The 19,060-nt window shown below is 42.1% G+C and overlaps 1 protein-coding gene across 4 annotated transcripts in view; it reads right to left on the reverse strand.

Moving 5' to 3' along the window:
* Positions 1-508: 508 nt before the first annotated feature.
* The window catches only part of USF3 (upstream transcription factor family member 3), a 50,852-nt gene continuing 32,300 nt past the window's right edge, over positions 509-19,060 (reverse strand). For 3 of the 4 annotated variants that reach the window (XM_069553466.1, XM_069553457.1, XM_069553477.1), the window contains 3 exons: positions 18,962-19,044; positions 11,907-12,003; positions 509-9,195 (listed from right to left, as the gene is read on the reverse strand). In XM_069553466.1, the coding sequence (XP_069409567.1) occupies positions 2,765-9,195; positions 11,907-12,003; positions 18,962-19,044 (6,611 nt within the window). In that variant the 3' untranslated portion in view covers positions 509-2,764. The remainder of the gene's footprint in view (positions 9,196-11,906; positions 12,004-18,961; positions 19,045-19,060) is intronic. The other variant, XM_069553487.1, reaches the window with a different exon arrangement.

Raw genomic sequence — 19,060 nt, forward strand, 5'->3', positions numbered from 1 at the left:
ACTGAATGTTCAAATTCAGCTTCTCCTTGGCCTGTTACCTTAGTTCTGATTTTACCTAACAGTCCCCAGTTTTTCAGAACTCAACAGCCACTGTTTGTGTGTGCGTGCACGCAGGGGGAAGAGAAAGAGAAGGCAGGAAAGAAGAGAGAGAGGATGAATAGTCGAACACTCTAAGAACAATTCTTGAAACTGGCAGATTAGACCTTTCAAGTACAAGGAAAAACTTGAATGTTAAAGCTGAAAACTCAGTTAAGTTATAAATGTCATATTTTTCTCAATTAAATGTTTTAACTGTTCACTTAAGTAACTTATTCATGAAGCTCTCCTATTTCTCCCCATGACCATTCTGAAGGAAGAAAATACAGACATTTTCTTTGTTTTCAGTATATTTTTTGCGCCGAGGAGGCTGCCTCCGCCAGCAGCAGGGGAGTTTGGTGAGAACAGCTAAAGAGGCACAGATGACCCTTTTGCTGAGACCCTTTTGCTATAGTAGAGGTATTTGCTAGAGTTAATCTGCTCTAACCAAGCCTTCTGTGTGTTCAGTCGCTTAGGCCTGTCTGACTCTTTGTGATCCCATGGACTGTAGCCTATTAGGCGCCTCTGTCCATGGGATTTCCCAGGCAAGAATACTGGAGTGGGTTGCCATTTCTTTCTCCAACCAAGCCTTAGGAGGCTTTTTGTTTTTTTAATGAGAATAAAACCAAAACACCGGTCCGTGGGTTAACTTTGTTAACAGAGCAGACAGAACAGTTTACATCTCTCACTCCATTCCATTTTTGGCAAAATATAACAAGAAGCAATGGGCTTGAAACATGAGTACACATCAATTGTTTTCTTAACTTTTAATAAAATTTTCAAAATGCAATACATGAATTTTGAAATATATCTTTAAAATTCAAAATTCATTATTAACTTCAGTGGGGCTTAAAAAAAAACTCTATATCAAGTTCTACTCTTCAGCAGGTCTCAGGTGCCAATTTCCTATTTTCAGATGGCAGGCCTATTTTGAAAGAGCTAGTTTATACCTTAAAATCTATGTCCAGGTACACACACACTCACACACGTGAACTTATATAAGGACAATTTTTTGAAGCACCATTTCACATCTACCATCAGGAAAAGCAATGAACAAATTCATCTTCTCACTGTAAGTGAAAATACTGACAGAACTTAAGACTCTGTTCAGAAATATTTGGAAAGTAAGGCTCAAATAACTGTAGATTCCAAACACACTATTAAGTGATCAGTCCCTGATGATTAAACAAATGTCAAAGAACCTATTTCAGGATCAAATAAATGGAACAAAGAGAGAATTCTACAACAAAACTCAATGAATGAAACAATCCTTAACTGAACACAAGCAAAATCTCCCAATACAACTGGCTATCATCCTTACGGCCTGATGCAAAACGTAAGGACAAAATGGAAAATATCTATGTACTCTGCTGTTTAGCTTTCCACTTTTAAGGCTACTTGTTTAAGGAAGACCTTTGCTTTACAGGACCTTGGCACATTAAAGGATAATATCACTGGAGATGGTGACTGCAGCCATGAAATTAAAAGATGCTTACTTCTTGGAAGGAAAGTTATGACCCATCTAGATAGCATACTGAAAAGCACAGACATTACTTTGTCAACAAAGGTCCATCTAGTCAAGGTTATGGTTTTTCCAGTAGTCATGTATGGATGTGAGAGTTGGACTACAAAGAAAGCCGAGCGCTGAAGAATTGATGCTTTTGAACTATGGTGTTGGAGAAGACTCTTGAGAGTTCCTTGGACTGCAAGGAGATCCAACCAGTCCATCCTGAAATAAATCAGTCCTGAGTGTTCATTGGAAGGACTGATGTTGAAGCTGAAACTCCAATACTTTGGCCACCTGATGCAAAGAGCTGACTCATTTGAAAAGACCCTGATGCTGGGAAAGATTGAGGTCAGGAGGAGAAGAGGACTACAGATGAGATGGTTGGATGGCATCACTGACTCAATGGACATGAGTTTGGGTAAACTCCGGGAGTTGGTGATGGCCAGGGAGGCCTGGTGTGCTGCGGTTCATGGGGTCACAAAGAGTCGGACATGACTGAGCGACTGAACTGAACTGACGGTTCCCTAATTTGGAAAACAAGACATGGAATTCAGATAATTTATGAATTGTTACAATTAAGGAAGAAGCTTCTACCTAAACCAAACCTTGGGGATAAAGGTTGATTCAATAACTCACCTATTTGCTAACTGCTTGACTTGAATCATGGACATTCATTCTACATTAATTCAACACCTGCCATGGGTAAGAGACTGTTCCAGAATACACTTGGCCAGCATTTGGTTACGAGCCACTGTGTTCTATCGAAATGTCTGTATTGTTGGAGAACAACTCAACTATCTCAACTACCTATTTTACCAACTGTCAACAATCAAATTTAAAATCTAGGCGATGACGCCAAGATGACTTCCCCCAACTTCCAGTTGATTAGTATCTAGAGAATGTCAGATTACAAATCAAACCTGAAAATGTTAAGTCTGCTTGGGAAATTTAAAGCACACACCATGCAGTTAAAAATGAAAGATAAGTTTTTTTTTGACAACCTAGTATGTGCCTCATCTCTGACATGGCTTCCTTACATTCAGAAGATAACTGGCAACTGATTAGACAAACACAAGGAGATACACTCACACACTCTCTCTCATCCTGTGCATGTATGTGTGAACACACACACAAATATATTTGTAATCTCACTCGTTACACTTATGTTTAGTCAGTTGGTATTTAAACAGCTGAACTGCAATCATGACCTAAGATATGGCTTATGTTGTGGGCAGGTCTGTTGGAGGACTGCTTGGAAGAGTCTGAGGCAGAGGAGTTTGCTATCGTAAGCAAAGGGGACATCGCTGAGCCGTCAGGAAGAGCTGTAGCTATTTCTGGAAACAAAGATGTCATATTAAAATTGGATAAGTGAGAGTTGGTCATGTGCATTGGGGGCATGTCGGGGAGAAGAGGAAAACTTGGTTGAGCAAAGCCAACAGGTCGGGGAGGAGACAGAATTGATCCAAATCGGTTATTCAAACTTCCACTGTTTACCTTCTCTGTGCTGGGATTTGAGAACATTTGATTAGAAAAATATGGGATTGAAATATCATTGGACAGCGTGGGATGAGCAGGAGAGTATGGAGGATAGAAGGAGGGGAGAGTATTTTGGGGATCCACAGGGATGAGGGCTGGGGTTCGAGTGGCACTAGGCTGAGTAACCTGTGGAATAAAAGAAGCATTAGCGTTTATTGGCGGGTTCATGCCACCCTCAGGGATAAAAGGAAAACCAAAATTTTGTGATAGTGTGTGCTGGTCAGGCACTGAATTATCATTAGGTACTTGTGGGCTATCTGGCATGAAACGAACAATACTTCCTCTCTTTTCTGCAGCAGGTTGTTGGCGTCCAAGAATCATACTGCCGCCAGTAGACAGAGGAAGGTGAGGAAGACTTGGATCAAAGACATTGCTATGTCTTGGGTTTCCAGAGCGAGTCCTTTCAGGTGGACGAATTTTGGAACCGCTGCTGTCTTGCAATGGATGCCTTGATCGCTGGGGAACTGAAGAACTGGTTTGACGTACAGGAGGCCCTTGGTCAGCATTTCCGTGAGACGCAGATGGATGCGGCAAAGCTGGCCTTACGACCCCATGCATGTTGGTTGTGACTGGAGGGTTCATGTGGCCCTTGGCCCCATGACTGTCAGTAATCCTCATGGGATTGGATTTCTGTACAGAAACATTGGGACTCGTGTTTCGACCTTGAATATCTCCTGAAGACGAAGAACTTGAAAATGGAATATTCAAGGTGCTGTTCCGGGTGTTAATTGCGCCCAGGGACATGTCACAGCTCTCCCTACTCTGACTCTCACTCTCCCTTCTAATATGGACACTTTCATGGCTCGGGGGACAGTTATATTCAATTGCAGAGGAGGGACCACACTGTGTATTCCTCTGATGTTCTGAGAGGGATCTCTGACTCCCAATGACCTGATCGCCCAGGTGAGGGGCAAGTAAACTCTGCATGAAACTTTGGTGACATGTATTTTCACTGTCCCTTGTTGGGATAGCATTTCCTGTTGGGATGCTCTGAGCTGGTGGATAAGGTAATCGCTTTTGGCGGTCGACTGGTGGTGGACCAGGGTTTTGACCAATACGAAAAGCTTGGGGCTGCATACTCCTCAAGGATGATACAGGGTTACCTATTTCATTATTTCTTGAAGACTGTACTTCAAAATTATTCTGGGGCTGCTGACTGGCTCCACTTGGTTTAAATGTCTGACAGTCAGAAAGGCGGATATCTGAGGCAGTATGGTCCACACGACCCTGCATGTTATGAATGGCTAAACTCTTATTTCTGGGAACATCAAGGTAGCTTCTCATTTCAAGCTGATCTGAAACTCTGGAACCCTGAATCGATATACCCATTCTCTGCTCTGAATTAGAAGATGTTTTTCCAATGAGTGCCTCAGCAGAGTAACTTGAAACTCTGTTTCTCTCCGGCCTGTGTGGAGCACAGGTCATGTCTGAAGGTCTCGTCACAATACTCGATTGGGATGCCATTTGCTGCTCTATGCCTCTTGATGTCAACAGCCTCTGCATTGGATTATGCCCAGATACGTGTTCAGAAGAAACCCCCGGAGCTTGCTGCCGGCTTCCCACCTCCTGCTGGTGCAGAATATCTTGACTGAGATGGTTCTGGTGGTTCCGGCTGGTGGAAGGGTTCTCACAACCCTTCTCTGCCTGGGAGGTTCCAAAATGTTGCTGCACCTGTTGCTGCATCTGCTGATGGTGTGGGTGCGGCTGCCCGCTCTTAGGTCGGGATTGGTCAGTTCCATGATGCTTGGGTTGTAAAGACAGCTGAGAGGCCTGAGTGCCCTGAACAAGATTCCTCTTTTTTTGCATCTGAACTTCCTGTTGCAGGGTTCTCTGTTGGTGGACGCTGTGGGGCTGAGAGTGGACAGAGCTCTCTGCGTGAGGTATGTGACGCTGCAGCTGATACAAGTGATGCCTCTCTCTCAACTGCCCTGCTTGCTGCTGCTGCTTTAAGTAGAGGTGGTTACTATGTAGGTGAGGTACCCCTTGAGCTGGAACATGCTGCTGCAGGGCCTGCAGATGTTGGCCGGCCTGGGCTGGCTGCTGCTCAGCAATGGAAGCCTGTGAACTACACTGAACCTCGGTCTGCCTCAACGCGGGGACCACAAAGTTGTTACTAGGAGGAAATAATCGGGTAAGGCCGTCCCCGTGTGCTGGGTTGCTAGTAGGCACAACTGAGTTTGAAGAGTTGGGAGGGATCTGACCAACCATCATTTGAGTTTGATCGGAAATGCTGTCTGGAGTTCGGCTCATCAGGGACAGACCTTCAAGCCGGAGTGGGGCTGGCTGACAATGCTTCTGACGTTTAGCTGAAGACAGTAAAAGGTCATCCTGGACAGCACGCTTAGCAGAGTCTTTACGGCTTTCATGACTTGGCTTTAAGAGTGGCTCTGGAATCGGTGTGTTTGGTATGGTACCAGCCATAGTATTTAGCTGTTCTTGGGAGTATTCGGTCATCAGGGATGGTCCAGGAGGCTGACTGCCATAGGAGCCAGATGAAACTGTCAGATTCACTGTTGTAGGAACAGCTATTTGCCCTGAAGTTTGGGATAAACCAGTGCAGCTGACCAGAGGATGGCTGAGGGTACTCTGGTGGATAAGATTATTCACACTTAAACTGGTGATGCTTGGTGGTTGGGAAGTCGAAACCTGTAAAGAGGCATTTGATGTTTTCATTCCTATAGAACAACTTGGTTTTTCAAGGGGCCTATCCACAGTGGCTTCAATTGAGTCCTGAGAATTAAATTCATTTGGTGTTGCTTCTACCTGTCCTGGACCATTCTCTTTAGGTATTTGTGTTTTGAAAGGCTGGTCTCCCTCTAAAGAGGATGCTTCAGAAGGCTTTGAAGGAACTTCCCGTATATCAGCTGGTACCTGGGTACCACCTCTTCCCTTCTCAAGGTTCTCCTGGTCAAAAATAGCTCGTGCTGCAAGAGCAACTATATCAGTTTGCTCCACAAAGGTACAGCTGTCACACGTATTAGTCGTTGCACTGCTGGTGACATCCTCTCTGGCTGTTTCAGGAAGCATAGATGCAACCGAGAAACTACGACTACTGCCAGAGCTGGTCGACATGGGCGAGTCAGCCTGCCTACTGGTGAGCAAAGAACCATTAATAACCTCCTGGTCAGGGATGCAGGAATGAGGCTGTCCTGGATCTCTATCATCACTGTTCATCAGTAGCAGCTCCTGTTTGGGATGTAACTCAACATTTGAATCAACTATTTTAGAATTTTCTGAAGAGAAGTCAGGATGGTCCACCTGGACTGAAAGAGATGATTTCTGAGGGTCTTTTTCTTTAGCAAGACCAGACAGCAGTGCAGTTAAACCTTGCTCCTTTAAGAGACCTGCGGTTTGTACTGTATCTGATGACTCTTGCTCAGCCCTGCAAGGGTCGGCAATGACTTCTACCTCAGAAACACAGTCAGTACTTGTAGTGCTCGTGGCAGATGACAGATGAGAAACCTGAGAGGCCAAGACGGGGGCATCATTCGCAGAGGAAATCAACACACTGGCCGACGTGCAGGATTTGGCAGCCTCTGGCAACGCCAAACTACTTGGTGGCTTATCCTGAGATGTCTCTCGTTGCGAAATGGGGAGAAAATCTTTGGATTTTGCTGGGGCCATTGTAAATTGTTCACTTGTTACAGATTCTTGAGAGGGTGAGCTAGACTCTTCGGCTGACTTAGATTTGGGTACAGACTCAGGCATCACTGATTCAGAATTCAGAACATTCAAAGAATGTGAACCAGAAACACTTACACTATTTGTCTGGGACACAATGGCAGATGGTAACACACCAGGGAGGCTTTCCAGAAGTCCGTCATTACAGGATGGCTCTGCGGAACCTTCAGTGCTGGGGCCATCTGACTTGCCCCCATCTCTGACTAGATTCAGGGAGCAGGCTGACTTGTTAGTGGCTAAGTGTTTCTTGACACCCGGCTTCTTATTCAACCTTTTTGCCTTCGTGTTAGGCAAACAAGCCACAGTGTTCACTGAGGGAGTAGTCACTAGGTTATAAGCACTGGGTGGTGTGGCTGAATTATCTGTTGTCACGGGAGGTGCTACAGTTGTTAATGAAATACAGTTAGCTGGGGTGATTTGACTATTTCCAGCAGTCTGAGGATGGACTGGCTGGCTAACAGACAACTGTACACAGCTTTGCCCAGCCATCTGCGATATGCTTTGATTGAGGCTGGCCAAAGCGCCAAATGTATTCAGGGCAACATTGGTATTTGGATCTTCGCTGGTGGTGGGCTGAATAATTTGCATAGGGGTTTGATTTGTAGTTCCTGATGAAGACATCACAGGCTGCAAAGCAAAGAGCTGTCCATTCAAAGAAATGGTTTGAGGCTGCTGTTGGCTGGATACAGTAACAGAAAAAGTTTGTGTGGAATTCGATGCTGATAAAGATGTAGGTCGTGGTAATATGTGGACAAGGTGCTTTCCTCCAAAAGTCTGCGGGGTGGAAACAGTTTGCACTGAATTGTTAGACCCTATGATAGCACTGGCTCCATTGACAGGAAGTCGAACAGAACCAGGAGGCGGAGCAGAGAGAAGTGGCAAAGTATTCTGGTTAGCTGCCTGGATGATGACTATCTGCTGACCTACTGTTTGGTTGGGAACCTCTGCCCTCATCACTGTTGGGCATGGGGTGGTGCTGGGTGGTTGAAGAATGATAACGTTCTGATTAGCAGGAGATGCATTAACAGCCGACCCCACTGGCTGAGCCATCTGAATCACCTGCATGGCGGAATTCAATGGGAGGATACTTTTTGGAGGCTGAGACTTAACTTGTGGCTGGGTGATCAGTGGCTGCATAGGTAAAGGTGGACAGGAAGGCAAGGTTACAACTACTTGCTCAACTGGCTGCCCCTCTGCTGGAAAGGAATTATTCAAGCTGATGCCTGGAGCCACACATCTACTGTGGTTGGCTGTGGTGGGGCTAGTGCCAGACTCATTTAATACCGGGGTCACAGCAGAAGACGGTGTCTGGCTTAAGGGCTGAATAGTGTTTCCCGCCAGTTGCAAAGTAGTCCACGTTGTCTGTGTGTTTCCAGCTGAGGAAATTCGGGTAAGGCTATTCATGTTTTTCAAATCTGAAGCACTGACAGCTGAAGAAGGCAAAGAGCAAGAAAGAGTCCAACCACTGTCCATAGGGTTTGCAGAAAGGGTGCTTACAGGCATGGTGGTCATCCCTCCTCCAGGGACAGACGGGGCCACCACCATGGTAACACTTGCGGAGTCTGCACCCTTGCTACTGCTTGCCACACAAGAATCACCGACAGGTCTGGGAGGCTGGGAGCAGACTGTGGTGGTGATGGAAACAACCAGGGTGGTTTGAAGATCACTTCTGTGATCTTGTGTGCTCAGGCAGGACTCGCTTCCAGGCTGTCCTTGAGTGGCAGTTGCTGAGCAGCTGGAGGAGATGCTTGTGGCACAAGGGACTGTTTTCTTCAATACTTGGGGGCTTTCTTGCCCCTTCTTATTTTCAGAAGAATTTTGATCATTTAGACACGTGTGCGATGAACGATGCTGGGGTGGTTCAGGCCCAACAGGAACAGCGATCAGTGAGCTGCTGGTGGGACCAAGCACACTCGACTCACTTTCGGAGGTGGAGAGCTCGAGAATGTTTTGAGCAGAAAGAGCAGCAGGAAGACAAAGAGGAACAGGCTGGTTGGCAGCCAATGCAGAAACCGTGGTCTGATGCCATGGCTTGTTTTCAGAAGGGTAAACTCCAGAAATAGACACAGGAGTCACAAGATTGCAAGTCCTCTGCACTGGCACCACATTGGCAGTTTGCTTTTGTAAATTATGACCAACATTAAAGGTTATCCCCTGAACAGCTGTTCCCTGGCTGTTTCCACCAGGCTGACTCCCATTGGAATAAACAATGATATTTTTTTGAACCTGGTCACTGGGAATAACAACAGAGACCTTTGAATTTTTAAGATTTCCTTTCCAGTGGATTGTGGGGTCGTCATATAAACATATGTCATTTGCTTTTAGTAATTCAATATATCGGCCATTTTCTTTTTGAATTTCTTCCAGTTGTTTACGTAGCTTTTTAATTTCTTCAGCTATAATATCAAAAAGAAAAAAAATTTTTAATTACCTCTAAATGTCAGTATTTACATTAATTTAAGAAAGAGCTGTATACTGAGCTACTGAATTCCAATTTTAGCAGCCTGAATACCTCAATTGAGAATCTTCAGCTCTTTTATAATTTATGTTCTTTCTTCTTTTTAGAATGGTATCTCAAACCTCTACTCAATCCTTTTAAAGGTACATATCTTTAAAGATCAACAACTCAAAGGTCAAAAATTATTCATAATGTAGAAATCTCAAAATTACCGGATTCAAAATATGGCAGCTAAAAAGGTGAACCAAGGAAAGACATAATGCTATCATGGAAACATGCTAGGGGAATAACACTGAATATCAATATAGTAGCATTTCAATGTTAAAATAACAAACATTACTTATGATGGTAACAGTCTTTTCCCCCCTCCCCCAACTGACCATACCTGCCCCCCAGTTTGTGCAATCTCAGTACCCAGACTAGGGACTGAACCCATGTCACGGCAGGGAAAGTTCAGAATCCTAACCACCAGGCAACCAGGGAACTCCGGACAGTCTCTTTTATAAATGACTTTGAAACAGTAGAGACCAAGTAGAACATGTAAGAAGTAAGGTGGGAGGGCGATAAGAAAGCATCAATGGTGAAACTTGCATTTTCCTTGGTAGGGCCATGTACTCTGCTGAGGAATGAAGATGTCCGTGATGCCCTAAACCATTTTAAAAGAGACAGCCTCACTCATGGATCCTACTAAGGGTTAGGCTTGGCTGTTGGTATTTATGCTCTGTGACCCTATATAGCTCCACCTGCCTTGTCATAGTGGTAGGCATTCACCACTCCCTCCGCCAAAGGCAGCTGATCCTCAAGACCAATACCCTACATGGTAGCCTGAAATAAAAAGTTCTGTTCCAACAAGGAGGAGCTGAGACTATCAGATTTCTTTTCTCAGGTATTTAAACAGGAGACACAGAAGAAAGATGCCAATGTGCTACAGACATCAGAAATTAAAGGACAGTTATCATGGACTAAATAATAAAGATGACTGTTCTTACTTACTGGACACTTACTATATGCCTGGTACTTTTCATTCACCGTCTCATTTAATAATAACAGAAATAGTAACAACAAGAGATAACAGATAACATTTATTAAGCATTTTCTATGTTCTGGGCTTTACTCTAAGCGCTTTACCTGTGTTATCTCTTTTAATCCTCATAACGACCATGAGATGGGAACTACCTTTGTCATCATTACTTTTAGATGTAAAAAAATAGGTTCAGAATAACCATATAATTTGTTTAAAGTTGACCAGATAGATGTTACAATTATCCTCATTTTAAGATAGAGAGACTGAGACTTGGTGCTGACTAAAGGAAGCCAAGACTCAAACCCTGGTGGTCCTGACTCCCAAGACCACTACTGTGGTCACGGCGCGAGACTGTCACATGGACAGTGAGTATTCGGAGGAAGCTTTTGGGAGGAGAAAAGAAGAGAGAGCAGAGGCACACACACACACAAAGGATGATGACAGAAATGACAACACAATAGGACTTGAGGGGCCTCACGTGGCCCCCAGCTCCTGGTCTGGCTATTCAGCTCCTCTTGAATCCCATGCCACTTGAGTTTCCCTTCTCCTTAAGGTAACTCAATGGCCTCAGACACTGGGCTATGAAACCAGAGGAGCCCTCACTAGAAACGTATACACTACTCTAGCCTTATCATCCCTTTTGTGGGTGCCAAACATTGATTGGTTACCAAACATTGATTATGTATCTAATTGCCCGACAGCAGCATAAAACAGGACCTGGACCATAAAAGACAGCTGGCTGAGGTGGGTGGGGTAAACTGTCATCTAACTTAAAAGTAAACAAGAATTCAGAGCGCCGACCTTCTAGATGTGCTTTCCAGTATCCTCCTCATTTCTTACAATAATCACTGGTTTGCATCATCTCCACCTCAACAAATTCCGCCTTTGTTTCTCTCCTTTTAAGGTGACCTACTGAGTTGTCAGAGGAGATTCTCTCTCTGCTATTCTCAGAGACATAAATGAAACATGGCTCAAACTGCCCTACCCCTCAGAGCTTTATATTTGCCTGGGGTGTATTTCTTTTCAGCTGTCAAAAGGAAACCTTCCCTTCAGTGTGAGTGGGAACACAGAACTCATCTGACAGCATTAAAAAAGTCACCTCTAAAAATTAATACTATTAAATGATCAGGAAGTCTGAGTCACACAATACATGCAGTACACACAATTATGAACTGAATGCTTTGGCCTTTTGAGTTAATTCACAGTTGAGGGTTGACACAGGCATATACCTGTTTTTAAGTTACACTGAGCAGGACTCCCCCTGCATCCTCTTATGGGATTTTCCCTAGCTGGGAGATCCATCTAGAATAAAGGAGAAACAGAACTATTCATGAGTTAAGCAAACAGAAAGTAGAAAAAAGAGTATAAAATAAAAATTGTGTATGCCTACAAGGTAAGAATTGGGGAAGAGATATGCCTACAAAGAAGAGGGGAAGAGATAAACTTGAATAAAGGCTGAATTTATTTACAACACTATTCTCACAGACCCACTGAATACATGGTCTTAATAATGTTTCAGGGCAAAAAAACCTTCTGTATCCTAATACAGTATCATAAGTTGTACTGTGTCACAAAGGCCTGAACACTGAAAAAACAATGAAAAGTAAGAATCTCAAAATCTTTACCTTGTTCATTGTTTCCTCCGTTAAGCAGGAGTTCATCGTTCTGCCTTTTTAATTCTGTTATGTACTTAAAGGCTTGGTCCAGGATCATATTCTTGCTCTGTGAAAGAAAGTCAACCATTTAAAAGTTTCACTGGAGGTTAAGAACTTGCCAGAAGAAAATTAAAGCTTTGGTTTTTCCGATACGTATGATACATATCTTTTCACAATTTAAAACTGGCACTGTAATTCAAAAACTTCTACTATTCACCTTTTATTTATTAAGTATTTATTGAGGCTCTGTTCTAGGCACTGGGGATGTAATAAACAAAAAGGACAAAGTTCTTGACCTTGAGGAATATTACTTGTTTATGAGGAATTATTATATAAAAATATTTATGTTTACAAATAAAATCAGGTGGTGACAAGTGTTATGAAGAAAAATAAAGTAGGGTCTTTTACTCTTTTAATCAAGTCACCTCCCCTCCAGGCTCCAGTTTGAATTTAGATGCATCTTTCTCCAGGAACTCTTTCATGGGCCTTTCTGTTCTAGAATTCTGCGTCTGTCTACAATGCGGGAGACCTGGGTTCAATCCCTGGGTCGGGAAGATCCCCTAGAGAAGGAAATGGCAATCCACTCCAGTACTATTGCCTGAAAAATCCCATGGACAGAGGAGCCTGGTAGGCTACAGTCCATGGGGTCGCAAAGAGTCGGACACGACTGAGCGACTTCATTTCACTTTCACTTTGGGTAAACTGCAGGAATTGTTTCTCTCTTACTAGAATATTTACTGTATGCTAGAATCACAACATAGCTTAATGGGTGGGAATGCAGGCTCCTCCACTTAGCATTTTTGTAACTTGGGAAAGTAACTTAGTCTTTCTAAACCTCAGTTCATTTGTAAAATGGGGATAATAAAAATGTCTGCTTTGAAGGTGTGGTAATGTCAAAGGCTTTATACAGAGAGACTCTTCGAACCCGATGGGGTATAGAGAAAAAGTGCTTCATAAGTGTTAGGTACTTGTGGCTACTATATATCTGGTCCTATGTTAAGTACTCAAATGCATTATTTCTTGGACTCATTAGAAGAACTATGTTGTTATTCCTTACTTTTTTAAACTTTATTGAGGTACAATTGACTAAGATATTTTAAAAAAAAGTAATAGTAAAGAAGGGTAAGGAAGGAGTCACAGGGATGGCAGGGGTTACTCTGTGCTGTGGACTGAATGTTTGTGTCCCCCCATAATCCATGTTGCGGCCCTAATCCCTGAAGTGATGGGGCCTTTGGAAGATAATTAGGTCATGAGGGTCTATTCTCATGGACGAGCTCACTGCCCTCAGAAGAAAAAACATGAGAGAGGTGATCACTGTCTCTGCCATGTGAGGACACAACCAGGAAGAAGGCCATCAGGAACCAACCAGCTGGCACCTTGGTCTGGGACTCCCAGCCTCCAGAATTGTGAGAAATGCATTTCTGTTGTTTAAGTCACTCAGTCTATGGATGTTCTTAGAACAACCCAAACTGACTTAGACTCAGCCTCAGAGGCTGAGGAAGGCTCTCTGTGAGGTGATGTCTAAGCAAAAATTTGAAGGGAGTATAAGAAGGCATGCCCTGTGGACATCTGGAGACAGAAGGCTCAAGCAGCTGGACTGGCAAGGACTAAGGCCTCCAGGCAGGGTTGAGTTTGGCGTGTTGGAGGAACAGAATGAGACAAATGAGATGAATGAGACAAAAGGCAAGTATACAGAGAAACAGTGGGAGGAGACAGGGCAGAGAGGGCCTTTGCTGCTGCTGCTAAGTCGCTTCAGTCGTGTCCGACTCTGTGCGATCCCATAGATGGCAGCCTACCAGGCTCCCCCGTCCCTGGGATTCTCCAGGCAAGAACACTGGAGTGGGTTGCCATTTCCTTCTCCAATGCATGAAAGTGAAAAGCGAAAGAGAAGTCGCTCAGTCGTGCCCAACCCTCAGCGACCCCATGGACTGCAGCCTTCCAGGCTCCTCCATCCATGGGATTTTCCAGGCAAGAGTACAGGAGTGGGGTGCCATTGCCTTCTCCGGAGAGGGCCTTTAAGACCGTGCAAAAATTTCAGATTTTAATGTTATCCTTTACTCTATCAACCACAACTACAAACTATTCTAAACAGTAGGTTGAGATAACAATGGCACTTGATTGGGTTTTGGTGCCATGCTCCTAGTATATTCCATTTCTAAGCTTTTACAGAAAGGTTGTATTTTACATCAAAGTCCATGTATTCTTTATTCAAATTTTTAAAATGGAAAACATAATATATACATAATGCAAAAAATGTAAATAATGAAGAGATATATAATGAAAAGCACATTCCTTTTGACTTTAGTCCTCTAAAGCCCTTTCCAGAGTCAACCAAGTTACTTATGTATCTTTCCAGAAATATTACATGCCAATACATGTATATGTTATATATATGTATATGTATACACACACACACACATCTTTTTTAAAAAATCCAAATAGAAGGATACAATAAACTATGTTACATGGATACAACTAGAGATTATCATACTAAGTGAAGTAAGTCAGAAAGAGACGGACAAATACCATATGGTATCACTTATATGTGGAATCTAAAACACAGCACAAATGAACCTATCCATGAAACAGAAACAGACTCACAGACACTGAGATGGGACTTGTGGTTGCCAAGGTGGAGCGAGGGAGGAAAAGGGATGGACTGGAAGTCTGGGGTTGGTAGATACAAACTATTATATTTAGAATGCATAACAACAAGGTTCCACTGTATAGCACAGGGATATCCCTGGGATAAACCACAGTGGAAATGAATTTTTAAAAGAGAAATATATATATGCATATAACTGGATCATTCTGCTGTACAGTAGAGATTGACACAATATTATCAGCCAACTATACTTCAATAATACTTCCCTGATAGCTCAGGTGATAAAGAATCTGCCTGCAATGCAGGAAACCCTGGTTTGATTCCTGGGTTGGGAAGATCCGCTGGAGAAAGGGTAGTTTACCCAACCCAGTATACTTGGTCTTCCCTTGTGGCTCAACTGGTAAAGAATCTGCCTGCAATGCAGGAGACCTGGGTTCAATCGCTGGTTGGGAAGATCCCTTGGAGAAGGGAAAGGCAACCCACTCTAGAGTCTGGCCTGGAAAATTCCACAGACTGTATAGTCCCTGAGGTCGCAAAGAGTTGGACACAACTGAGCGACTTTCACTTCATACTTCAATAAAAAGATTTTTAAGCATGTTTTAATTTTTAAAAACATACTTTGGATATTATGGTCATTTTAACAATATTAATTCTTTGAATCCTTGAGCATGGTATATCTTTCCATTTGTTTGTGTTGTCTTTAATTTTGTTCACCTGTGTCTTATAGTTTTCCAAGTACAAGTTTTTACCTCCTTAGTTAAGAGTTATTCCTAGGTATTTTGTAGCTTTTGATGCAACTGTAAATGGGATTGTTTTCTTAATTTCTTTTTCAGATAGTTTGCTCTTAGCGTATAGAAACATAACTGATTTCTGTATGTTAATTTTGTATCCTGTAAATGTATCATACAACTTTACTAAATTCATTCATGAGTTCTAGTAGTTTCCTGGTGGCATCATTAGGATTTTCTATGAAGAATACCATGTTATCTGCAAAGAGTAAAAGTTTACTTCTTTCTTTCCAATTTAGATTCATTTTCTTTGTTTTTCTTATCTGATTTCTGTGGCTAGCACTTTTCTTCTATTGGAAGATAATTACTTTACAATGTTGTGTTGGTTTCTGCCATACAACAACATGAATCAGCCGTAAGTATACATATGTCCTCTCCTTCTTGAACCTCCCTCCCACCCCTCCATCCCATCCCACCTCTCAAGGTTGTCACAGAGCACCAGGTTGAGCTTCCCCTGTTATAAAGCAACTTCCCACTATTTTACATACGGTAATGTAAATGCTTCAATGCTATTCTCTGAATTCATCCCACCCTCTCCTTCCCCCATGTGTCCCCAAGTTCTCAATGTCTGCATCTCTATTCCTGCCCTGCAAATATGTTCATCAGTATCATTTTCCTTGATTCCATTTATATGCATTAATATATGATATTTGTTTTTCTCTTTCTGACTTACTTCACTCTGTATAACAGGCTCTAGGTTCATCCACCTCACCAGAACTGACTCAAATTTGTTCCTTTTTTATGGCTGAGTAACATTCCATCTATATATACCCATTCATCTGTTGATGGGCATCTAGGTTGCTTCCATGTCCCGGCTATTGCAAATAGTGTTGCAATGAATACTGGGGTGTGACTAGCACTTCTAATACTATGATGAGTAAAAGTGGCAAGAGTGGGCATTCTTGTCCTGAATAAATGCTTGCAGCTTTTTACCACTGGGTATGTTAGCTGTGGGCTTGTCATATATGGCTTTATTATGCTGAGGTATGTTTTCTCTATACCCACTTTGTTGGGAGCTTTTATCATAAACGGATGTTGAATTTTGTCAAAAGCTTTTTCTACATCTATTGAGATGATCATATGATTTTTATTTTTCATTTTATTAATATGGTATAAAACCTTGATTGCTCTGCAGAGAGTGAACCATTCTTGCATAACAGGGATAAACCCTTCTTGATCATTGTTTATGATTTTTTAATGTACTTTTGAATTTGATTTGCTTATATTTTGTTAAGAATTTTTACATCTACATTCATCAATGATATTGGCCAGTAATTTTTGCACTCTTGGTTTGAAAGGATTAATATTGTTAAAATGAGCATACTACCCAAGGCAATCTACAGATTCAATGCAAAATCAAAATACCAATGGCATTTTTCACAGAACTAGAACAAATAATTTCAATATTTGTATGGAAACAATCTTGAAAAAGAATAAAGTTGGAGGTATCCTGTTCCTTTATTTCAAATTATACTATAAAGCTGCAGTAATCAAAACAATATGGTACTGTCCTAACACACACACAGAGCAATGAACAGAATAGAGAGCCCAGAAATAAACCTATCCATTTATGGTCAATTAATCTATGACAAAGGAGCCAAGAATACTTTGAGGAAAAAAGACAATCTCTTCAGTACATGGGAAAACTGGACAGCTACACATAAAAGAATAAAATTGGAAATTTTCTCACACCATACACAAAATAAACCAAAAATGGATTAAAGACTTCTGGAAACCATAACACTCCTAGAAAACTCAGGCAGAACATTCTTTGACATAAATTGTAGCAATATTTCTTTGTATCTGTCTCCTAAAGCAAGAGAAACAATAGCAAAAATAAACAAAACAGACTACATCAAACTAAAACTAAGATAATGTCCTTTCTTAACGCAGAAGTTGAGACAAAAGCAATTGATAATGCCCACCTGCTGTTCTCTACTGCAGACAGGGGTGGGGACATGAGGCAAAAGTGAAGAAAGTCTAAATCTATTCAACTTCTTGAAACCAATACTGACTTCCACTGCACACTCTAGGGCACCAAGAAAGAAATGATTATGGTTTCCTTTCAGAGAAACTTGAAGGAGTGAAAGCCAAGAGGAGGAATATTTCACTAGGCAAATAACAAAGCGTACTGAGCAGTTACTATACACTGAGATATGGGGAAAGAAAAACAGTCAGGAGACACAGTGCCAGCCCTTACGTTTGCTTTTGTGTCAAGGAAACAAAAAGTATATTTTTAAGAAGACTGAAAAACACATTTAGGCAAGATGGGGTACCACCTTGCAGGGAAGAATGAAAATAAACTAAATTATAAGAGCTTGCTGAGGGAAACAGTGTTGAGAAGTGAACAAATTAATCTGGCCCTCCCCAACAAATGTCTGGGATGGTTTGGGACTGGGAAGCTCCAGCGACCATGGAAGGTGGGGTGAGGCACGGGGCTAAAAATGAGGAAACTGGTAGAAAGATTCTTCTTTTGTAATAAGAACCAGTCCCCACACACACCCTATGCAACTGGATGACTTCCACTCCTCCCCAACCACAGGAGACAAGTTTCTTTTCTGTGAAATTTGAACCCAAGGATTTCAGCCTCAGAGATACTTTCATGGCACAGAAGCGGGTAAGATGAGGCTCCTAAGCGAAAACATGGTGGGTGGGGAAGTAAAACGATGCCTCCTAAAACATGAGACTCTCCAGCGCCCGCTCCCTGCCCCAGCTCCCAGAAAAATGGCAACGAGTCAGTCCTCTTCCCACCATCCCCACTGCTAGGGGGGGTGGTGAAGGATCTTTCTCCAGAAAATACAAATTAATAGCTAATTCCAAAAGAAGAAAATCTACAAATGTTGGCAGATTTTCATTCAATAACAACTGCAACAACACTAGATCATCAGACAATCACTAAACCATTAGGACCACCAAAAGATAAACCTGTTCAATCAGCTTTTTAACGCCTCCTTCTCAAATGTGAAAAAACCAGCTGAGGTGTTACTAAACATTTAAGGAATGTCTCCAAAAATAAAGACAGAACGTCAAAACAGAGGAGAAACATTTTTTAAAAAAAAACCCTTTATATTATTCTCAAAGATGAGATATACTGCATCATCATAAACAACATAAAAGGAACAAAGACAATAAGAAAAAAAGATGTGGGAATTAAAAATATGAGAGCTGAAATTAAAACCAGAAGAGTTGAGGACTTCCCCTGTGATCCAGTGGCTAAGACTGTGCTTCCACTACAGAGGGCGTGGGTTCTGTCCCTGGTCAGGGAACTAAGACCCCACATGCCGCCTGGCCAAAAACAAAAAAACAGAAGATTTGAAAGAGACCAACTAATTGAGACTGAAAAAAGAAGGGTAGAGGGTTCCAGAAGTAAAGTCTCAAAGGAAAAATAGGGAAAATGAAATTTCATGGCAATTTGACCATGCAGAAATTACACTAAGAGACTGTTGGGAGGTGTGGAAAGAATTAGAGATATGTACATAAAAAAATTGAACAAATGAAAAACCATGAGGTAATTATTAATTCTAAAAAAACATTTTTTGACAGGGAACAAAAATAATCATTCTGAGCACAGAAACAACTTAGGGAATTATCTGATCACAAGCAATTGGTTAAAGTATAAGAGGATTTCTTACCTGTTTCAGTGCAGGAGAGCATGGGATCAGCTCTCCTATTCTATTTATCCCAGCATTGATTTTCTTCTTTCTATGCCTCTCCACTAGATAGAGAAAAAA

The sequence above is a fragment of the Ovis canadensis genome, chromosome 1, assembly GCF_042477335.2.
Source record: "Ovis canadensis isolate MfBH-ARS-UI-01 breed Bighorn chromosome 1, ARS-UI_OviCan_v2, whole genome shotgun sequence".
Taxonomy (NCBI): domain Eukaryota; kingdom Metazoa; phylum Chordata; class Mammalia; order Artiodactyla; family Bovidae; genus Ovis; species Ovis canadensis.